Source organism: Lynx rufus, unplaced genomic scaffold, assembly GCF_022079265.1.
Source record: "Lynx rufus isolate CCGP_SWC_20201006 ecotype Redwood Valley unplaced genomic scaffold, mLynRuf1.p SCAF_17, whole genome shotgun sequence".
Taxonomy (NCBI): Eukaryota; Metazoa; Chordata; class Mammalia; order Carnivora; family Felidae; genus Lynx; species Lynx rufus.
The window spans coordinates 14,971,945-14,988,332 of NW_025814831.1; the positions used below are offsets into that span (position 1 = coordinate 14,971,945).

The following is a 16,388-nucleotide window of genomic DNA, read 5'->3' on the forward strand; positions in this document are numbered from 1 at the left end:
AGCTTTCATAATTGTTCTCGTCGGGTTTGCCAATTACTCCTAGGAACTATCTTTTTAGCCAAGGCTGCTTCTCAAGTTCGTCTTCTTGCCTGCTTGGTCCTATGGTAAAATTTTAACACTGATTTGTCATCACGTCTCAGTAATTTCAAGAACAGGCTGCCCAAACATGGGATGATTTCACGGTAGGATCAAAAACTATAAATAGCTTGACATAAAAGCAACCAGACAAAAGAGAAAATTGCCAGCCAACATAACATTTTAATATGTTCAAGCTAAAGTACTAGTTTTAAGGTTATCTGAATAATATACTTCTGGCTGAAGGTACTGGTTTTGATTTCATAGAATAATTTTCAACAATTTGTAAATTAATCACATATACAACTTAGAAAAGGCTCTAACTATGGACAAGTCTTTAAATCACATATCCTTCCACACATATCCTTTCAAACAGAAAAGCTTTTTAAAAGCTGCTTTCTTTTAAAAAAAATTTTTTTTTAAGTTTATTTATTTATTTTGAGAAAGAGACAGTTTGGGCAGGGGAGGGGCAGAGAGAAAGAATCCCAAAAGTAGGCTCCACACTGCGAGTGCAGAGCCGATGGGCTTGTACTCACATTGAGATCATGACCTGAGCCAAAAATCGAGTCGAACACTTAACTAAGACACCCAGGTGTCCCTTACATGGTTTTCTTGAATCCTTAGGGAACTTATGAACAACGACCTAACACAGAGTTGTTAACACAGGCCCTAAAAACCAAGCAGTTACATACAGTATAATCATATAGAATAACAGGAAACCTCCACATCTATCTTCCATCATCATCTTTGCAACATTCCTGAAGTGAGAGAAAACCCAGGTTATAAATGGCATTCCCCAAATTTAAGTGGCAAGGCTAGTAAGTGGCAGTCCCAAATAGGAATGCGGATCTTTAGATTCCATCTCGGTATTGTTTCCTCAACAGTAGGTTGGCTGTCTGGGTAACATCAGCCATCCTCTGAGGTACCTAGGTTTGACGGTTCATGGGGTTAAAAGCTATTAAATCCAAGACACTAGTAGTGATTTGAGGCTGAGGAGCAGGACGGCTGGGGAACAGGAGTGGGAAGACAAACTTTTTCCACCTGCCCTTTTCTCGTTATGTGCATATATACACCTATGTGAACAACATTTTGTGAAGGGCTCTCATTCAAGTACATATAGGTCACTAACAATACGCTGTGCACAGTGTTAGATGCTGAGGATGTGAAGGTAAAACCTGGCAGCTGTCTTCAAACAGTTCATAATATATCAAGGCAAAGGAACCCACAAAGAACCAAGAAGGAATACGTAAAAAAGACCAAGCAAAAAGTGCTATAGGGGCATCCAGATGGTTCAGGCGGTTCGGTGTCCGACTCTTGATTTTGGCTGAGATCATGATCTCACAGTTCATGAGTCTGAGCCCCACATCAGGCTCCACGCTGACAGTGCAGAGCCTGCTTGGGATTCTCTCTGCCCCTCCGGTGCTCATGCTTGTGCTCTCTCAAGATAAATTAAAAAAAAAAAAAAAGTGCTATAACAACACAATAGAAAACAATGAATTATGTCTGTTGAGCTAGAAAAATTTTCAAAGGGGAACACCTGAAATAGACCTTAAGGATAAGCACAACCATTCTAGATAGTACAAAAAGAAAAACTTAGAACCTGAGAATCAGTGAGAAAATGAATAGCAGTTTGATTATAGGGATTATCACCCTCTCAAAAACTTCTGGGTCACTATAGACCAGGCACTGTATGAAAACATAAGACATTACACAAAATTACCAATAGGATGAGTTTTTTAGCTGGACAAGTATAGATAGGAACTACAAACTCACTTTCTTTTAGAGTAGGACAAAAACTTTTCAAGTATCCAGTCCAATCAAATAGAAACTTCATTAAAAATGGTTTCAGTGCAGATATTAGAATTCTCAGTGGCAACCATATACTAAAACCTAACCCAGGATCTATGCAAAAGGCTATCAGTGAGAACACATAATCAAAGAGAGGCTATTAAAACTTTGAGATTCACGTATATTTAAAAGAATAAATGGAAGACGAAAGCCACAGTAAGGCTAGCCAAGCGTTTTTATGATTTCAATACCGGATCTTCAGTAGACACTTTCCGTATCTGTGAAATGTCATCTGAGTAAAACAAAGTCTCCATGACCAAGAAACCTCTACTTACAAAACGTGTGGAGAAATGACAGGTAATGGGATATGATGAATACACTATATGCAATGAGTGAAGTTCACTCATAAGGTGGTAAGGTTTGTTTTGTTTTGTTTTTTCTTTAGACTAGGAAATTAGATCTTTTGGGATTCTACTGATCTTTCATAAGACTTACTTTGAACAATTCTACATAGCCAAGTCAATGTAGTTCTCTAAAGCAATTACGCTGCAGGGTTACTCCCTCACTCTAATAAAGCAGTCTCTTTTGGCTCCAAATAATTATAGAATTTCATTTTTCAAATAGTCTTTGGATGCTGAGGTTCAGTCTTTTGAGTAGGTTCAACGGTAGTTTTGCCTATGAGAAAGAAACCTCAATTTTGAGAACAGTAAGAAATTATTGCAAGTCAAGGCTGGGGAATAGTATAGAGAGATCCACCTGGGTAATAAGTACCAATGAGACCTATGGAAGGCAGGATTGGAAGATGGCCCCCAGAATTCCTGCTCTTGCTCCCGATGTCACATCTGGTATAAACCTCTCCCTTGGAGCATGAGCAAAACTGTGAATATGATGGCATTTCATTCCCGTGATCAGCTTAAGAGTAAGTTGGGTTTACCAAAAAGTTTGGGAGGACAATGGGCGAGCCTGACTTTATCAGATAAAGCCTTGAGAGAGGAAGAAGGTCCTTCCTAAGGACCGAGATTCTCCTACTGGCTTCAGAGAAGCAAACAGCTATATTGCGACCTGTCCATTGCAGACAGCAATGGCACAGGCACCAGAGGAAGCACTCTGGAGCCAAGAATGCCCCCTGGACTGTCACCAGGAAAGCAGGACCCTCAGAATTCTGCCAAGAACCTATAAGCTTGGAAGAGGATGCCAGGCCGTCAAGGAGATCATAACCTGGTTCACACCTTGATCCAGCGCAGAGATCGTGTCCAGACTCCTGACCCATAGGAACTGCAGGATAATAAAGTTTGTTGGTAGCTCATTAGACACAACAGAAAATATGAAATACAAGGCCAAAAACAATGTGCCTTAAATTCACTCTGAAGGAAATTCTCAAGACTGCCAGGAAGATCTGAACAATGACAGTATTTTTGGTAAAAGTACTTAGTGTCAATGGGTGACCACCTTGAAAGGCAATACTTTGATGTATGAATCTCGATTAAGAAAAATTTTCATTATCATGTCAGAGTCAAGATTCATATTGGTTATCATCCATCTTTATTACTTTTTTTTTGGGTGAACTTGTTTTAATTTTGTGGCACTTAAGAAGGAATTATTCATCCCAAATATGAACATTAATATGGACTGATAATACATCAAAGCAGAAAAATGGCAAAAAAATTTAGATTTATGTAGCTTTTGATGTATTTATCTTTTGCTAAAATCCAATTCATAAAACATAATCCATCTGCCACTTTGTTGATGGACTGTTAGATTTGCTAGACATTATCACTTCATTTGGACAAGAACCCACGGTTGTCTGTATAACTATGTCTCATCTCTCTCAAGTAGGAAAATGTATTAAATGAAAGGGAAGCAGCATTCATAGATCAGTTATTCATCAAGTTCTGAGTTTATTTTCAAAGACAATACCATCCACCAGGAGAGAATCTAGGGAATATTTACAAATACAGAAGGTTTTTTTTTTTGTTTTTTTTGTTTTTGCTTTCACCATGATGTGCCATTTGGTATGGGAGGGTCAGATTATTAAATATCCTATAATACACAGGACAAGTCACATGACAAAATGATCTTGACCAAAATGCCAACAGTGCCCTGCTGAGAAACCCGTTGAGTATAAGCTAAATCCAACTACATTAAAACCATGTCTTATTCCAGAAAGCCTAATGGAACAACACCTTTAACAAGATATTTTTTTTTGTTTTTGAGAGAAAGAGAGAGAGAGAATGAGAACCCGTGCTTGTGAGGATGGGAGGGAGATCTTAAGACCCCATGTGCAACGTGGAGCCTGACACGGGGCTTGATCTCACAATTGTGACATGGTGACCTGAGCTGAAATCAAGAGCTGGATACCCAACTGACTGAGCCACCCAGGTGCCCCAAAAGATATATATTTTAAGGGGCCCTTATTTGTTTTAATCAATTCAAATGGTAAGTATATGGACATAGAACTCCCTCCATAGACCCAGGACTAAAAGTTCCAGGAAACCTAGGTGACATCAAGACAACACCAATTCTACCTCTCAAGCAGGTAAAAGGTAGTTTGGCGGCCTGCTACTGCTCTGACTTCACCTGCCCTCCCACCCCATTCACTCCAGCAACACCACTTTGGTTTAACTCAAAGGCAATGACCGTAGCAGTGTATAAATTCCTACCTCTACCCCTCTGCTCAGAATGCTTTCCCCCAGCTATATCCATCCACATGGCACCCTCCCTTCCTAAATATCACTGTCAGTGAGGCCTTCCCTGACCATCCTATGTAATGAGCAGACTCCCTCCTCAACCCAAGCGCTCACTACCCGACAGTACCATGTTTGGAGGTGTGCCTGGGTTCTTGGGCCCTTGTTTAACCTCCCTGTGCTTCAGTTCCCCTATCCACAGACAGGACGGATACCTACATGTAGAAGTGGTGAGGATTACAGGAGATGTGGGTAGGGGAAGAAAAGTGTGTGTGTTTAAAGTAAGTCTACAACAGTGCCTGGATCTGATAGCGAGGATTAAATGTTGGCTCTGAACCTAAAAACAACCATAGCCAACTTCGAAGTTACACTTTTACTTAACTCTTTTCCTTTAGTGGCGAAACAAAACAAAAAACCTTCTCAGCTCATTTGCTGGCAAAAGTTGACCTAAACAGACATGAGGCTACTTGCAATGCCATCTATTAACATCCTTAGTGTTATATATACCATGTTATCATCCTAAATTCCAAATACCAAAATATATCTAGTCCAAAGTATTGAGTAAAAGACTATGACCCTGAATTATTCTACTTTGTTCTTCTCTATAGCATCTACCACCATTCGATACAGGTAATTATACTTGTTAACTTGGGGGAACTCCCAGCACAACAAAGTCAAGGGCTATTTTATATAATTCTAGCACCTGGAAGAGTGCTTGGTCCATAATAAGTGCTTAATATATACTGAGTGAAGGTTTTGTTTTTTTGGGAAGGTTAACTTCTATGATGTCATACAGAACACGTAACATTTCTCTTAGGTAGAAGAAAGATTATTTCCAGAGAATGGTGACCAGTTGCTCTTTAACTCGGGAGGTAAAATTTGATCTGATCTGTTTGGCAGTGGAACACTGGTAAATGTGAAAAGCCCACTTGGTATGTATTTCTGGTATTTCTCTCAACTCCCAGAAATCAACCTTTTGTTACACTCTCCCCCTGAAAACGCCACAAAGGCTCGGGGTATTGATAATCAGTTCTAAAGAAAACGCCGAAACATCCTATCTGCACACCAAGCTTCTGAGTACAGCTCCAACAGACCATTCCACATGACATTCCCACTGTAGGTCAATTTGCACTCCAAGTGAACCATCCTCCCACTGAAACCAGTTCCATTTTCTGACTTCCGTACTGATGAATTGACCGCTTTCATCTCCCTACCACCATACTCCAAGCACAGGAATCACATGTGAAGCCTCTCCCATATTCAACTATGGGCGAAGTCTAGGCAGCTCTTTCACTGTTGCAGCCTCAGTGTTGGGCTTCAGTAGCTTCCCTGTTCACAAATCCGTACCGAGGGCCCTCACATGCCAAGTGTGGGGGCAGGTCAGTCAAGACATGGACTTGACTCTGAGTCTGGAGTGGAAGCCAATGATTACATAGGCAACCACACCGAAAGAGAAAGGAAACTGGCCAGCCAGGAAGCTCAAGACATTATGGAAAGCCCCGGGCTAACTAAGGAAAACAAGGGAAGTCTCAAGTCGTGTTGAACCGAGAAATGAAAGACAGTTAAAGGCCTTGCTGGGTGAAAGTCTATTTACTCACAATACTCAGAAAATTGTTACAGCTGCACTTAAATAATGTGCACGAGTTGTTTGATAAAAACCTTTTTTGTTCTACTGTAAATACCCAGAGAGCAGATACAGCATTTTTGGGAATCCCTCTATCCCTGTGCCTAGAGTTGGCAACTTTGCCACCGTGGACAGAGACTTGCTGGGTAATAGAGGGAGGCCTCAGCTCTATGGTCCTGTATCTCACCCGTGGAAGGGGACACTTCCACCTCACAGGCTCCTGTGACGACTGAAACAACGCAGCTAAAGCGCTAGAACTTTCTCCCACAGGGCAACTGCTCAAAGAAGATCAAGTGTCGGCCACCTGGGTGGCTCACTCGGTTAAGCATCTGACTTCGGCTCAGGTCATGGTATCTCGGTCCGCGGGTTCGAGTCCCGCATCCAGCTCTGTGCTGACAGCTAGGAGCCTGGAGCCCTGCTTTGGATTCTGTGTCTTCCTCTCTCTCTCTGCCCCTCTCCTGCTTGTACTCTCCCTCTCACTCCTCAAAATAAATATTAAAAAAAAAAAAAAAAAGTCAGGTGTCTCCCTCGACCATTTCTTTACCCCACAGAGCAGAAAGGCTTTTTAAACATCTCCTGACCGGTGCCCGACATTTTATCAGTGATTCTCCAGGTGACTAAAAGCCTCAGGACCACCGTGTGATTGGTGTGAGTGCCTGATGGCGGATTCTGAGGGTCCCATAGTTATGTGATTTCATAGGTTGAACTGCTACTGTAAAGTATTACTATCCCATACTTGTTACAGTGGGTTCACGTGCTTTCAATGAAATATTACAAATATCGTTACTTGTAATGTTCAAAATTAAACCTAAGTAGGGAAGGTAAGTATCATTCGTTCAACATCTACCATTCCCTGATGATAGCTGTTCTATGTAACCTGCTCCAAGCCTCTGAACAAAACTTACAGTTAAAGGTCATAACCTACTTTGGTTGAGGAGGAAACTGGTGCTTGGCAAGGTTTACTAATTCACAAATGTTAAGTGGTTGCACCGAAATTTGGACGTGGGTCTTTTTAATTCCAAACCCATGTTTTTCCCACCATCCTGACTGCCTTTCTTCAAAGGAGATTGTGGGGTATTTTCTGTATAGATAGTACCCACACACACAACACAGTCCACATCTGCATGCTGTTCCCCAGGAACACTCACCTCTGCCATTTAAGCAACCATAATCTCTCCATGCTTCCCAGCTGGCCCATTCACCTCTATTCTTATTTCTAATAATCCACTCTCCTTTCAGCAGCTTGGGTTACAAGACACACAGCAGATCTACTGTTAAAGTGTTTCCACGGCACTTTGGATAAGATTCTTACTCTGGCCGTCAAGGCCCTCTCGATCTGGCATGGCCTGTGCATAGCCACGCTGGACCACTCCAACATCCCACAGACTCTACAACTGAGGGCCCACTCCCACCTTTTATCAGTCAACTCAGCACAAACATCACTTCCTGCAGGAGACCTTGACCCCTCCAGACAGGCTCCAACATCACCCCATTTTGTTTCTAATCCTCATGTGAGATTTCATGCTAACTCCTGTGTATACAGTCTGCCTCTCTCTCCTACCTCACTCTGGCTAAAATGAAAGCTGTTAGGATAGGTTGGCTGTCTCTTGTTCCACATGGTATATACAGTGCCTGACACAGGGCAGCAGCATGAAGCTGGTTTCCCTGGGCACATCCTTCATGCTTTCAAGCAGTTAGTGAAAATATAGGGTCTTGAGCTCTATATGGCTTTACTAGTGTCTCTGAGGGCCAACAACTGCGTCCCTTTAATTCTTGATACCCAGAACCCCGATTTCTTGAAGAAATGGAAGTCATGCTATACCACCCTTGTGTCCTCTCTGCCTGGCATACCACTGGCATTCAAGAAATGCATATTGAATATTATGGGCTACTCAAGATGATGACTTGGTCCCAGATCCGCACGAGCCGATTACTTGATCTTCCTCTGTTCCAGTAACCAGTTCACAACACTGGCACACGAACTACGGGGAGGGAGGTTATTTCGAAGGCACTTCGAAGCAGGGACACTACTGTTACAAGCAGTGCCAGATAGTAGTTGCTGGCTATATTATTTTAATCTGGGTCTTTAAGGAAACAATTAGGATTCTTGGAGACAGGAAGGCAGCATGTGTGAGGCAAATGGCCATCATTAGCAGAGGCATTGCAGTGGAGCAAACATGATGCGGGGACACAGAGACCACCCTGCCTGGAACACAGTGTCTCAAAGGAGAAACAGAGGATGTGCGTACAAGGAGCTGTTTGGTAAAGATGCTTTCATCCTAACGGCTGAGAAGGCAATACACAGTGGTCACACTACACTGTCACTAGTAACTCCGGAGCTTGTATTTTACTTCCACTTCTAGTCTTTCGTTATACCCTGTCAGTGTATCACGTTTAACTTCTAACTGTAGAGACTAACTTTCTTTGGTCTGTGGGTCATGTCACGGAGTATGTCCCTTCATCCATACAGCTGTTGTGCAAATAAGAGATCTGAGGCTCAATGAGGTTAAGAAACTTGTTCCAGGAAAAAGACCTGTTCGATAGTAGGCATGATCACACAGTACTATTTGGCAACATTAAAGCTCATGGTCACTCTTCTCTACAAGGAGACAAGACAATGATGTAGGAGCTACAAGCTCCAATGGCAGTACCTGCATAAATGCTCTAAGGCTCTGGGGAAGGCAGCAGGAGGCTGGCAGAGCCCCCCCAAGAGAAGGACATCAGGCCTGAACACATTTTTTAGTGTTTGTTTATAGTTGAGGGGGGTGGGGTGGGTCAGAGTGCGAGCAGGGGAGGAGCAGAACGAGAGGGAGACTCGGAATCTGAAGCAGGCTCTAGGCTTTGAGCTATCAGCACAGAGCCCAATGCGGGGCTCGAACCACGAACCGTGAGATCATGACCTTTGAACCAAAGTCAGCCGCCTAACTGACACCACCCAGATGCCCCGTGAGCACATTTTTAAATATTTATTTTTGAGACAGAGAAAGCAGAGGAGGGGCAGAGAGAAGGAGAGAGAATCCCAAGCAGGCTCCACAACTGTCAGCACAGAACCCGACGTGGGCTTGAACTCATGTCCCTGAAATCATGACCAGAGCCGAAATCAAGAGTCTGACACTTAACCCACTAAGCCACCAAGGCTCGCCCCACTGAGCATAATTCTTAGGAGAGGGGTAGCAAACAGAAAAGCAGAGAAAAAGAACAGAGGCAGTGCGAGGGAGCTGATGGAAGGTTGATTACAGGGGCACAGGCAGCCAGGTTGGTTGCTTCTGACAGTTGAGGTTGGGAAGGGCAGGACAAGGTGAAAATGGTATGGTTAGGGTCTGAGTGCCAAGGACGAAAATTCATCTTTCTGCAAGATGCTGGGTCACTGACAACCAGGAAATGAAAGGTGGCCTGGGAAGCAGACCATTTGCGTGATGGGACGGCAAAGAGGCAATCACCTCACAAGTCCAGGTGGTGAGTATCTGAGTTGGTAGTTTCAGGGACCAGAACAATAAAGCAAGACCATTTTAAGGATGAATGGGCTTTGACAGTCCTATACAAAGCATCCACATGCCCACCTCAAGCACAGAATCGATCTCTTCCTATTTTAACTATTTCTGTGTCTGTCATCTGAGAAAAGCATCTTAAAGGACTGCTTCAGTCTTACTGTTTTTGTCCTGAGGGCTCAGCATCCACAGGAGGAAGGACCCCAGTGAACGTTGCAGAACGTGCAAAGGCAGAAACAGCAAGAGGATGGCTGGGCTGTAAACTGGAGGATAAAGGAATGGGCAGGTGCCACCAGGGCCAGGAGGGAAAGACATATTCTTCTTGAAAAGAAGAGCTCAGTTTGGGATGTTCTGACTTGGGGATAAGGTGGCAAACCAAGAAACAAAAATTGAAGCCAGTTCCTGATACAGGTCACTTGTATTGTGGATCTACACCCTTGTTATTGTAGAAGGGCTGAGAGTGGGCTCCAAGTATTTTATTTTCAGGTGTCTCTCAGACATCCTTTAATACTGGAATGCCAGGTGGTATTTTATTTATTTGATGTTTTTTATTTATTTTTGAAAGAGCGAGCGAGCAAGCAGGGGAGGGGCAGAGAGAGAGGGAGACACAGAATCCGAAGCAGGCTCCAGGCTCTGAGCTGTCAGCAGAGCCTGACGTGGGGCTTGAACCCACGAACTGCGAGATCATGACCTGAGCTGAAGTCGGACGCTTAACTGACTGAGCCACCCAAGTAACCCCCTCCCTTTCTTCTTTTTTTAAATACCACAGAGTGTGATGCAGTTTTTGACTTAACTGGTCTTCACAGAAAACAGGTACACTTCCACTGTTAATGAGGAGAGGCATCCAAAGGCTGGGGTGAGGAGTGCCAGCTGAGGAGTCCAATTTCTTGGGTTCAAATCTTGCTGCCACAAGGTAACTACTGTGTGACCATGGATGGGCAGCCTACCTAACCGCTCTTTCGCCATATCCTCATGGAGCAGTTGCGAAAATTAAATGAATACGAAAAGTGCTTAGAACAGTGTCTGGTATATGAAAATCAAATAGTTGTTGCAATTCTTCCTTATACGTTTTGGTAAGTAGACAGTTTTTAGCCTCGCTATTCTGGAACAAAAGTATAAGCCACAAATCCGTGACAAATTTCAAATTCCTAACAAATTAACTTCTAAGTTAGAGTTTAGTAATATCTAGTCAACATGAAAGCACACATTCACATAATACAAACTAATATTCAATAAATTTACAGTTGATGCTTTTTGGACTTATGGCTAAGAACATATGGTGCCATAGCTTGAGAAAATCCATTCTGGAGGTATGGGAGTATCTTCTTTCGCCTAATTGCAGACTCCCTCAGATTTGCCCTGAAAAGCCCGTGCACTTTTCCAGCTCCATGGCCTTCGCACCCCTTCCTCTGCTCAGATTTCCCTTCCAATCCATCTGGTTTTCTGAGGCGTACTTCCAGGCCTACTTGAAATATCACTGCCTTACCTTCAGCTGGTCTCTGACCCACCCCGACCCCACCCCAACTGGATAATACATTTTTTAAAACATTTTTGAGAGGAGAGAGGGCACGTGTGTGTGCATGCGCACACACGGCAGAGGTGGGGGGGGGGGTGGGTGGCAGAGAAAGAGGGAAACAGAACCTGAAGAAGGCTCCAAGATCTGAGCTGTCAGCACAGGGCCCGATGTGGGGCTCGAACTCACGAACCGTGAGATCATGACCTGAACCAAAGTCAGATGCTTAACCGACTGAGCCACCTAGGCATCCCCCCTCCCCACAATAATACACTTCTAAGGGTGCTTCCACCAGATCGTTACACAGGTAAACAACTAGCATACAATCAGTGTTCTATCTCTTTCTGCAGCCCCCGCATGGCATGGGTCATGTCTTGTTCTACTCCTGGAGCTGAATGAACACCATCATTAAACTCAACTACAAAAACTTTGCCTTCAGAAAAGGGTTCCTCAGTGTTACTCTCAACCCCCCTTCATACCCTTAACACAGGATCAATAAATACCCAACTTCAGTGAAGCACAACCATCTTTTAACTCCACCCTGAGGAAAAGAAAATCCCCAAATAGACGGTAAATTCAATTTTCCAATGAAGCAGACACTCGAGATTCCAACAGCTACACCAGGACGCAGGCCTGCCCTCCGGGTTTTGTATTTTCAAGCTCCCACGATCAATCACAGGTCAATTCCTTAAAAGTAAATCCGTGTGTTTATCTCACTTGCTAGTTCTGTTTCTTTGGAGAACCATGACTAACACAGAAATGTACGAGGGAACTGTCCCTGCTTTCTCTGGACTCAACCTTCCCATTTTCACGTGAAGGCCAGCACTTCAAACATCATCTCCTCTTCTTTATCCATGGATCCCCAGCACCAGGATTTCCATCTCTAACGTCAAAGACCCACATTGAGGACTCTTACACAAAGGAGTCCTATCCATTTACATCTTGGAGGCAACGTTTGACCAATGGAGGAAGGAACAAAAACACTTCTGGTCACTGTGTGCTTTTCGGAGAGTTCTCCAGGCAACAGGTTTCCCAGCAGGATAACATGATGCTGCCAGCTAGATAAGACTAATTTTACCAAATAATGTTTGTGTTTCTTTATGCATCTTTTCCTACATGGAGGAAAATCAGGTAAGATTTTAACCAAAGTTCAAAGTATAGCCTTCAAATTCAATTAGACATTCAAAGTGGTATGACTTCAGAAAGAACCTTGACTAGTACAAATAAGTATTATAATGGACGGGATCACTAATCAGAGAATTGTCAGACCACACTGAGAAAACTGTTCCGTCATTTAAGGTATTCTGCACAAAACAAAATAACAAGAGCTGTATAATAAAGTAGCCCTTGGGATGAACGATGGCTCACTAGTCAGGAATATTTCCAGTGGTAGCCATGTTAGAATTGGAAGCAGGTAGAGATTTCATCTGGTCTCCCCAACTTATCACCAGGAAGTGACAGTCACACACAGCATCAGGATAGGAAAAGCCAGGCTTTTCATATTACAACTTAATAACATGGTTTACTTTTTACTACTTGAAACTTAATAACTTAGCTTAAAAGATAATTACTGAACAGGTGAGCTGACATTAAAATGTGAGCTCTCTCAATATCTAATTTCTCTGAATCATGTTCAAGGGTCCATAATATATCCAAATTTATTTCCTTATTGGTTAGCTTTGTAGAAGGCTAGGTAGCATATTGATAACTTCTCTTAACTGAGGAATATTTGAACAGTTTACCTTTTAGGGTGTTATGTAAAATACAAGTGTGGGAGGGATTAATAAAAATCTCATACTCACTTACCCAGAGGACACACACATTTCAGATCTCTGTTCTCCCTGGCACTATCCATCTCAGGCACTGGCCTCTCTACCCAGGAAGAGCACAACCAAGAAACCTACTTCTTTTAAAAAAAGTTTTTCAGTTTATTTATTTTGAGAGAGAGAGTGCACACAAGGAAGGGAGGGGCAGAGAGGAGACACAGAATCTCAAGCAGACTCCGCACTGTTAGCACAGAGCCCGATGCGGGGCTCGAACTCAGGGACTGCGAGATCATGACCCGAGGTGAGATCAAGAGTCAGATGCTTAACTGAGTCACCCAGGCGCCCCATCAAGAAGCCTACTTCTTCAGAAGCTACAGTTTCTCTTTGGGGGAACCTAGGTGGCTCAGTTGGTTAAGTGTCTGACTTCGGCTCAGGTCATGATCTCCGGGTTCGTGAGTTCGAGCCCCACAGTTCGGCTCTGTGCCGACAGCTCAGAGCCTACAGCCTGCTTTGGATTCTGTGTCTCCCTCTCTGTCCCTCCCCCACTCACACTCTGCCTCTCTCTCAAAAAAAAACAAACATTAAAAAAATTAAAGAAAAAAAAGTTTCTCTTTAAAGACCCACAGCAAAGAAATGCATACTAATTCCCCTTGGCCATCCTTCAGTCTCGATGGTGAAGCTTGGACAAGCATGACCACGGCTGTCGTGTCCTGGGGCCTATTAGGTCATATGCACTGAGCCTCTAGCATATCTCATTTCACTTAACCGCCCCAGGAGGCACCCATTACTTTGCCCATTTTATATAATAGGAAATGGACACAGCTTAAGTAAATTTCCCAAATTCACAGAGCTAATAAATGATAGAAAAGCATCTTAAATTTTTAGGAGCCATATTTTCATTACACTACGGTGCCTCACAAACTGTCCAGAGGCCCACTCTTGCATCTAATGCATACCACTAAACACAGTTCAGGTCACTGTTCCTGATCCTGAGCCAGGAAGGCCACTAATTTCCAGAAAGTAGGAAGGGAACTTGGTTCTGCTTCTAACTGGCTCTTTTGTTTCAAAGTTTCTTCTTGAGTATTCTTAAACCTTTGTTTCAAAGTCTGTTCATTAAAGAAATTATTCTACTTAGTCATACCTTAATTATTCGCATTGACATCATTGGGTCACTGAATCATTAAGAGATGCCTAATGGCCTTTGGTCAGACTAGGAGTCAGGAACTAAAGTTCTAGTCCAGTTCTCTTTTTCTGAGAGCACAACAATCTACCTTGCTATAAAAATGAACATAAAAAAAGCTTAATAACGAGTTTCTTATAGAGGGTAATGAAAATTGTGAAATTAGATTATGGTGATGATTGCACAATTCTAGGAATATACTAACTCAGAATTTAAATAAGTGAATCTTAAAGAAAATTATATCTTAATAAAGACGTTTTAAAAAATTAAAAAAAAAACGCATTGGAAGAGACTGGATTGGTCAAGTGTCAATTTTCTGAGAGAAAGTAACTAAGGAACACTAGTTTTACCGCATCATTTTTGTTCTGGATTTACCTCAATTGTTAACTTGCCTAATTCCTACTATTGAAGTATTAAAAAACAGGAGTAAACACAAATTTTGTGCAAACCTTAAAAACTTCAAGACTCCTAAAGTCAGGCAATGATTACAGGCTTTGTGAAGGGGAAGTCACAGGCCTCTTAATAAGGCTCAGAAGACATGCACACACTTTGAAAACTAACCATTTACAACACCACCTTTTGGAAACCTAATGGAAACCTATTCGGTATTCACAGCAGGAGTTACAAACACATTTAAAAAATTCTTCCCATCAAGAATATAAGGCCTACTTACCTTGTGACAAGGAACCAGGCAATTTGACTGAAGTCTGGAGATAGTCTCATATAAGTTTTAATATGGGGCATAGCATTGCTGCGGCCAGATGTCTCAGCCGACCATTTGCTAGTGACAGGAAAAATATATTACTAATAAGAAAATATAAACCCATCATAATCCTATTAGGACACTTCATGAAAAGCAAAATCCCGTAATCTAAAAAGTGAGTACACAGTTCTGTGCTAGAACCTGTGGTGTTTTATTAAACTGTTTAAAGAACAGAAAAAAGCACTGTGACCTCTTGGTATATAGCCTTCCAATCTCTTTTCTGCCACTAAGACTCATATATTCACACACGTATTTACTTCAGTTGTGACTTCAACTGCCCATCTGCATGTCTTGTCTCTTAGGTGGACTGGGAGCTCTTCCAAAGCAGGAATCATGCTCCCACAGTGTATTACTAAGTACAGGCTCAGTACAAGCTTTTTGAAATAAAGTACAAAATGGGAAAAAAGCCAACAAGATGAATATTAGAGCAATGTTGAAAAGCCGGAGGATAATTCAGAAACACTGGAGTCCAAGGATGACGATCATGTAACTGAGTTTGGTTTCTAGGTGTGCAATACTGCAGGACTGAGGTTCTGTGGGGGAAAAAGGACCTACGTCGTGAAGTGACCATCTCTGCTTACAAATTTAAAGAGGATGGTTCCTCATGAGAAGAGACTGAGGCCAGAATTGGGATCAGGTAGACTGTTCTCTGGATCATTAAATTCACCTGAATGAACAGTGAAAAGAACTCAACATAAGGGAATGTCCTCTGTAGGGAATAACCTCCCAAGAGACCCACAAGGGGACACCAAGTTAGACTGTGAGCTACCGAGATGCAATCTGCCTTTGTTTCCAACTGTGTGGTGTGGTGTAATTAACACCCGTTGAAGCAAGAAACTGGGCCAAGAACACACAGAACAAGTGTCCTGGATGGGCCAAGAACACGCAGAGCAAGTGCAACCCTGGAACAAGAGAGGGACGAAAGACCTTCCCTTCACCTGGCCATTCAACCACTGAGCAAACCAAATACTATCCTACATCCTGGAGAAAGCAGTGTGGGTTTCACCCTATGCAAGCTGCAGTCACAGTACGTGCATGTGCCAACAGAAGAATTACATTCTGGAAATACGAGCTACAATGCTGCCAAATCACTAGGTTTTACGCCCGTAACTCATGTACCATTGACAGTTATACTCAAATAACTTTTTTTAAAAAGGTGCTTACGGGGCACCTGGGTGGCTCAGTCAGTTAAGCGTCCGACTTTGGCTCAGGTCATGATCCTGTAATTTGTGAGTTCAAGCTCCACACAGGGCTCTGTGCTTGACAGCTCGAAGCCTGGAGCCTGCTTTAGATTCTGTGTCTCTCTCCCTATCTGTCCCTCCCCTGCTCACACTCACTCTCTCTCAAAAATAAATAAACATTAGAAAAAAAAAAATGCTGCTTACATAAATTCTAAACTACCCAACATTATCTTTTTTTTTTTTTTTGAGTTCCAGTATTTAAATATAGAAACTTCACAGGGATAAGTTTTACTCTTTGGTATTAAAAACCTATTCCAAATAGTGTT

At 42.6% G+C, this 16,388-nt stretch overlaps 1 protein-coding gene across 2 annotated transcripts in view; it reads right to left on the reverse strand.

Moving 5' to 3' along the window:
• TDP1 (tyrosyl-DNA phosphodiesterase 1) overlaps window positions 1-16,388 on the reverse strand; it is a 92,590-nt gene that overhangs the window by 43,827 nt on the left and 32,375 nt on the right. For both annotated transcript variants that reach the window (XM_047080236.1, XM_047080235.1), the window contains exon 13: window positions 14,792-14,899. In XM_047080236.1, coding sequence (XP_046936192.1) covers window positions 14,792-14,899 — 108 coding nt within the window. The remainder of the gene's footprint in view (window positions 1-14,791; window positions 14,900-16,388) is intronic.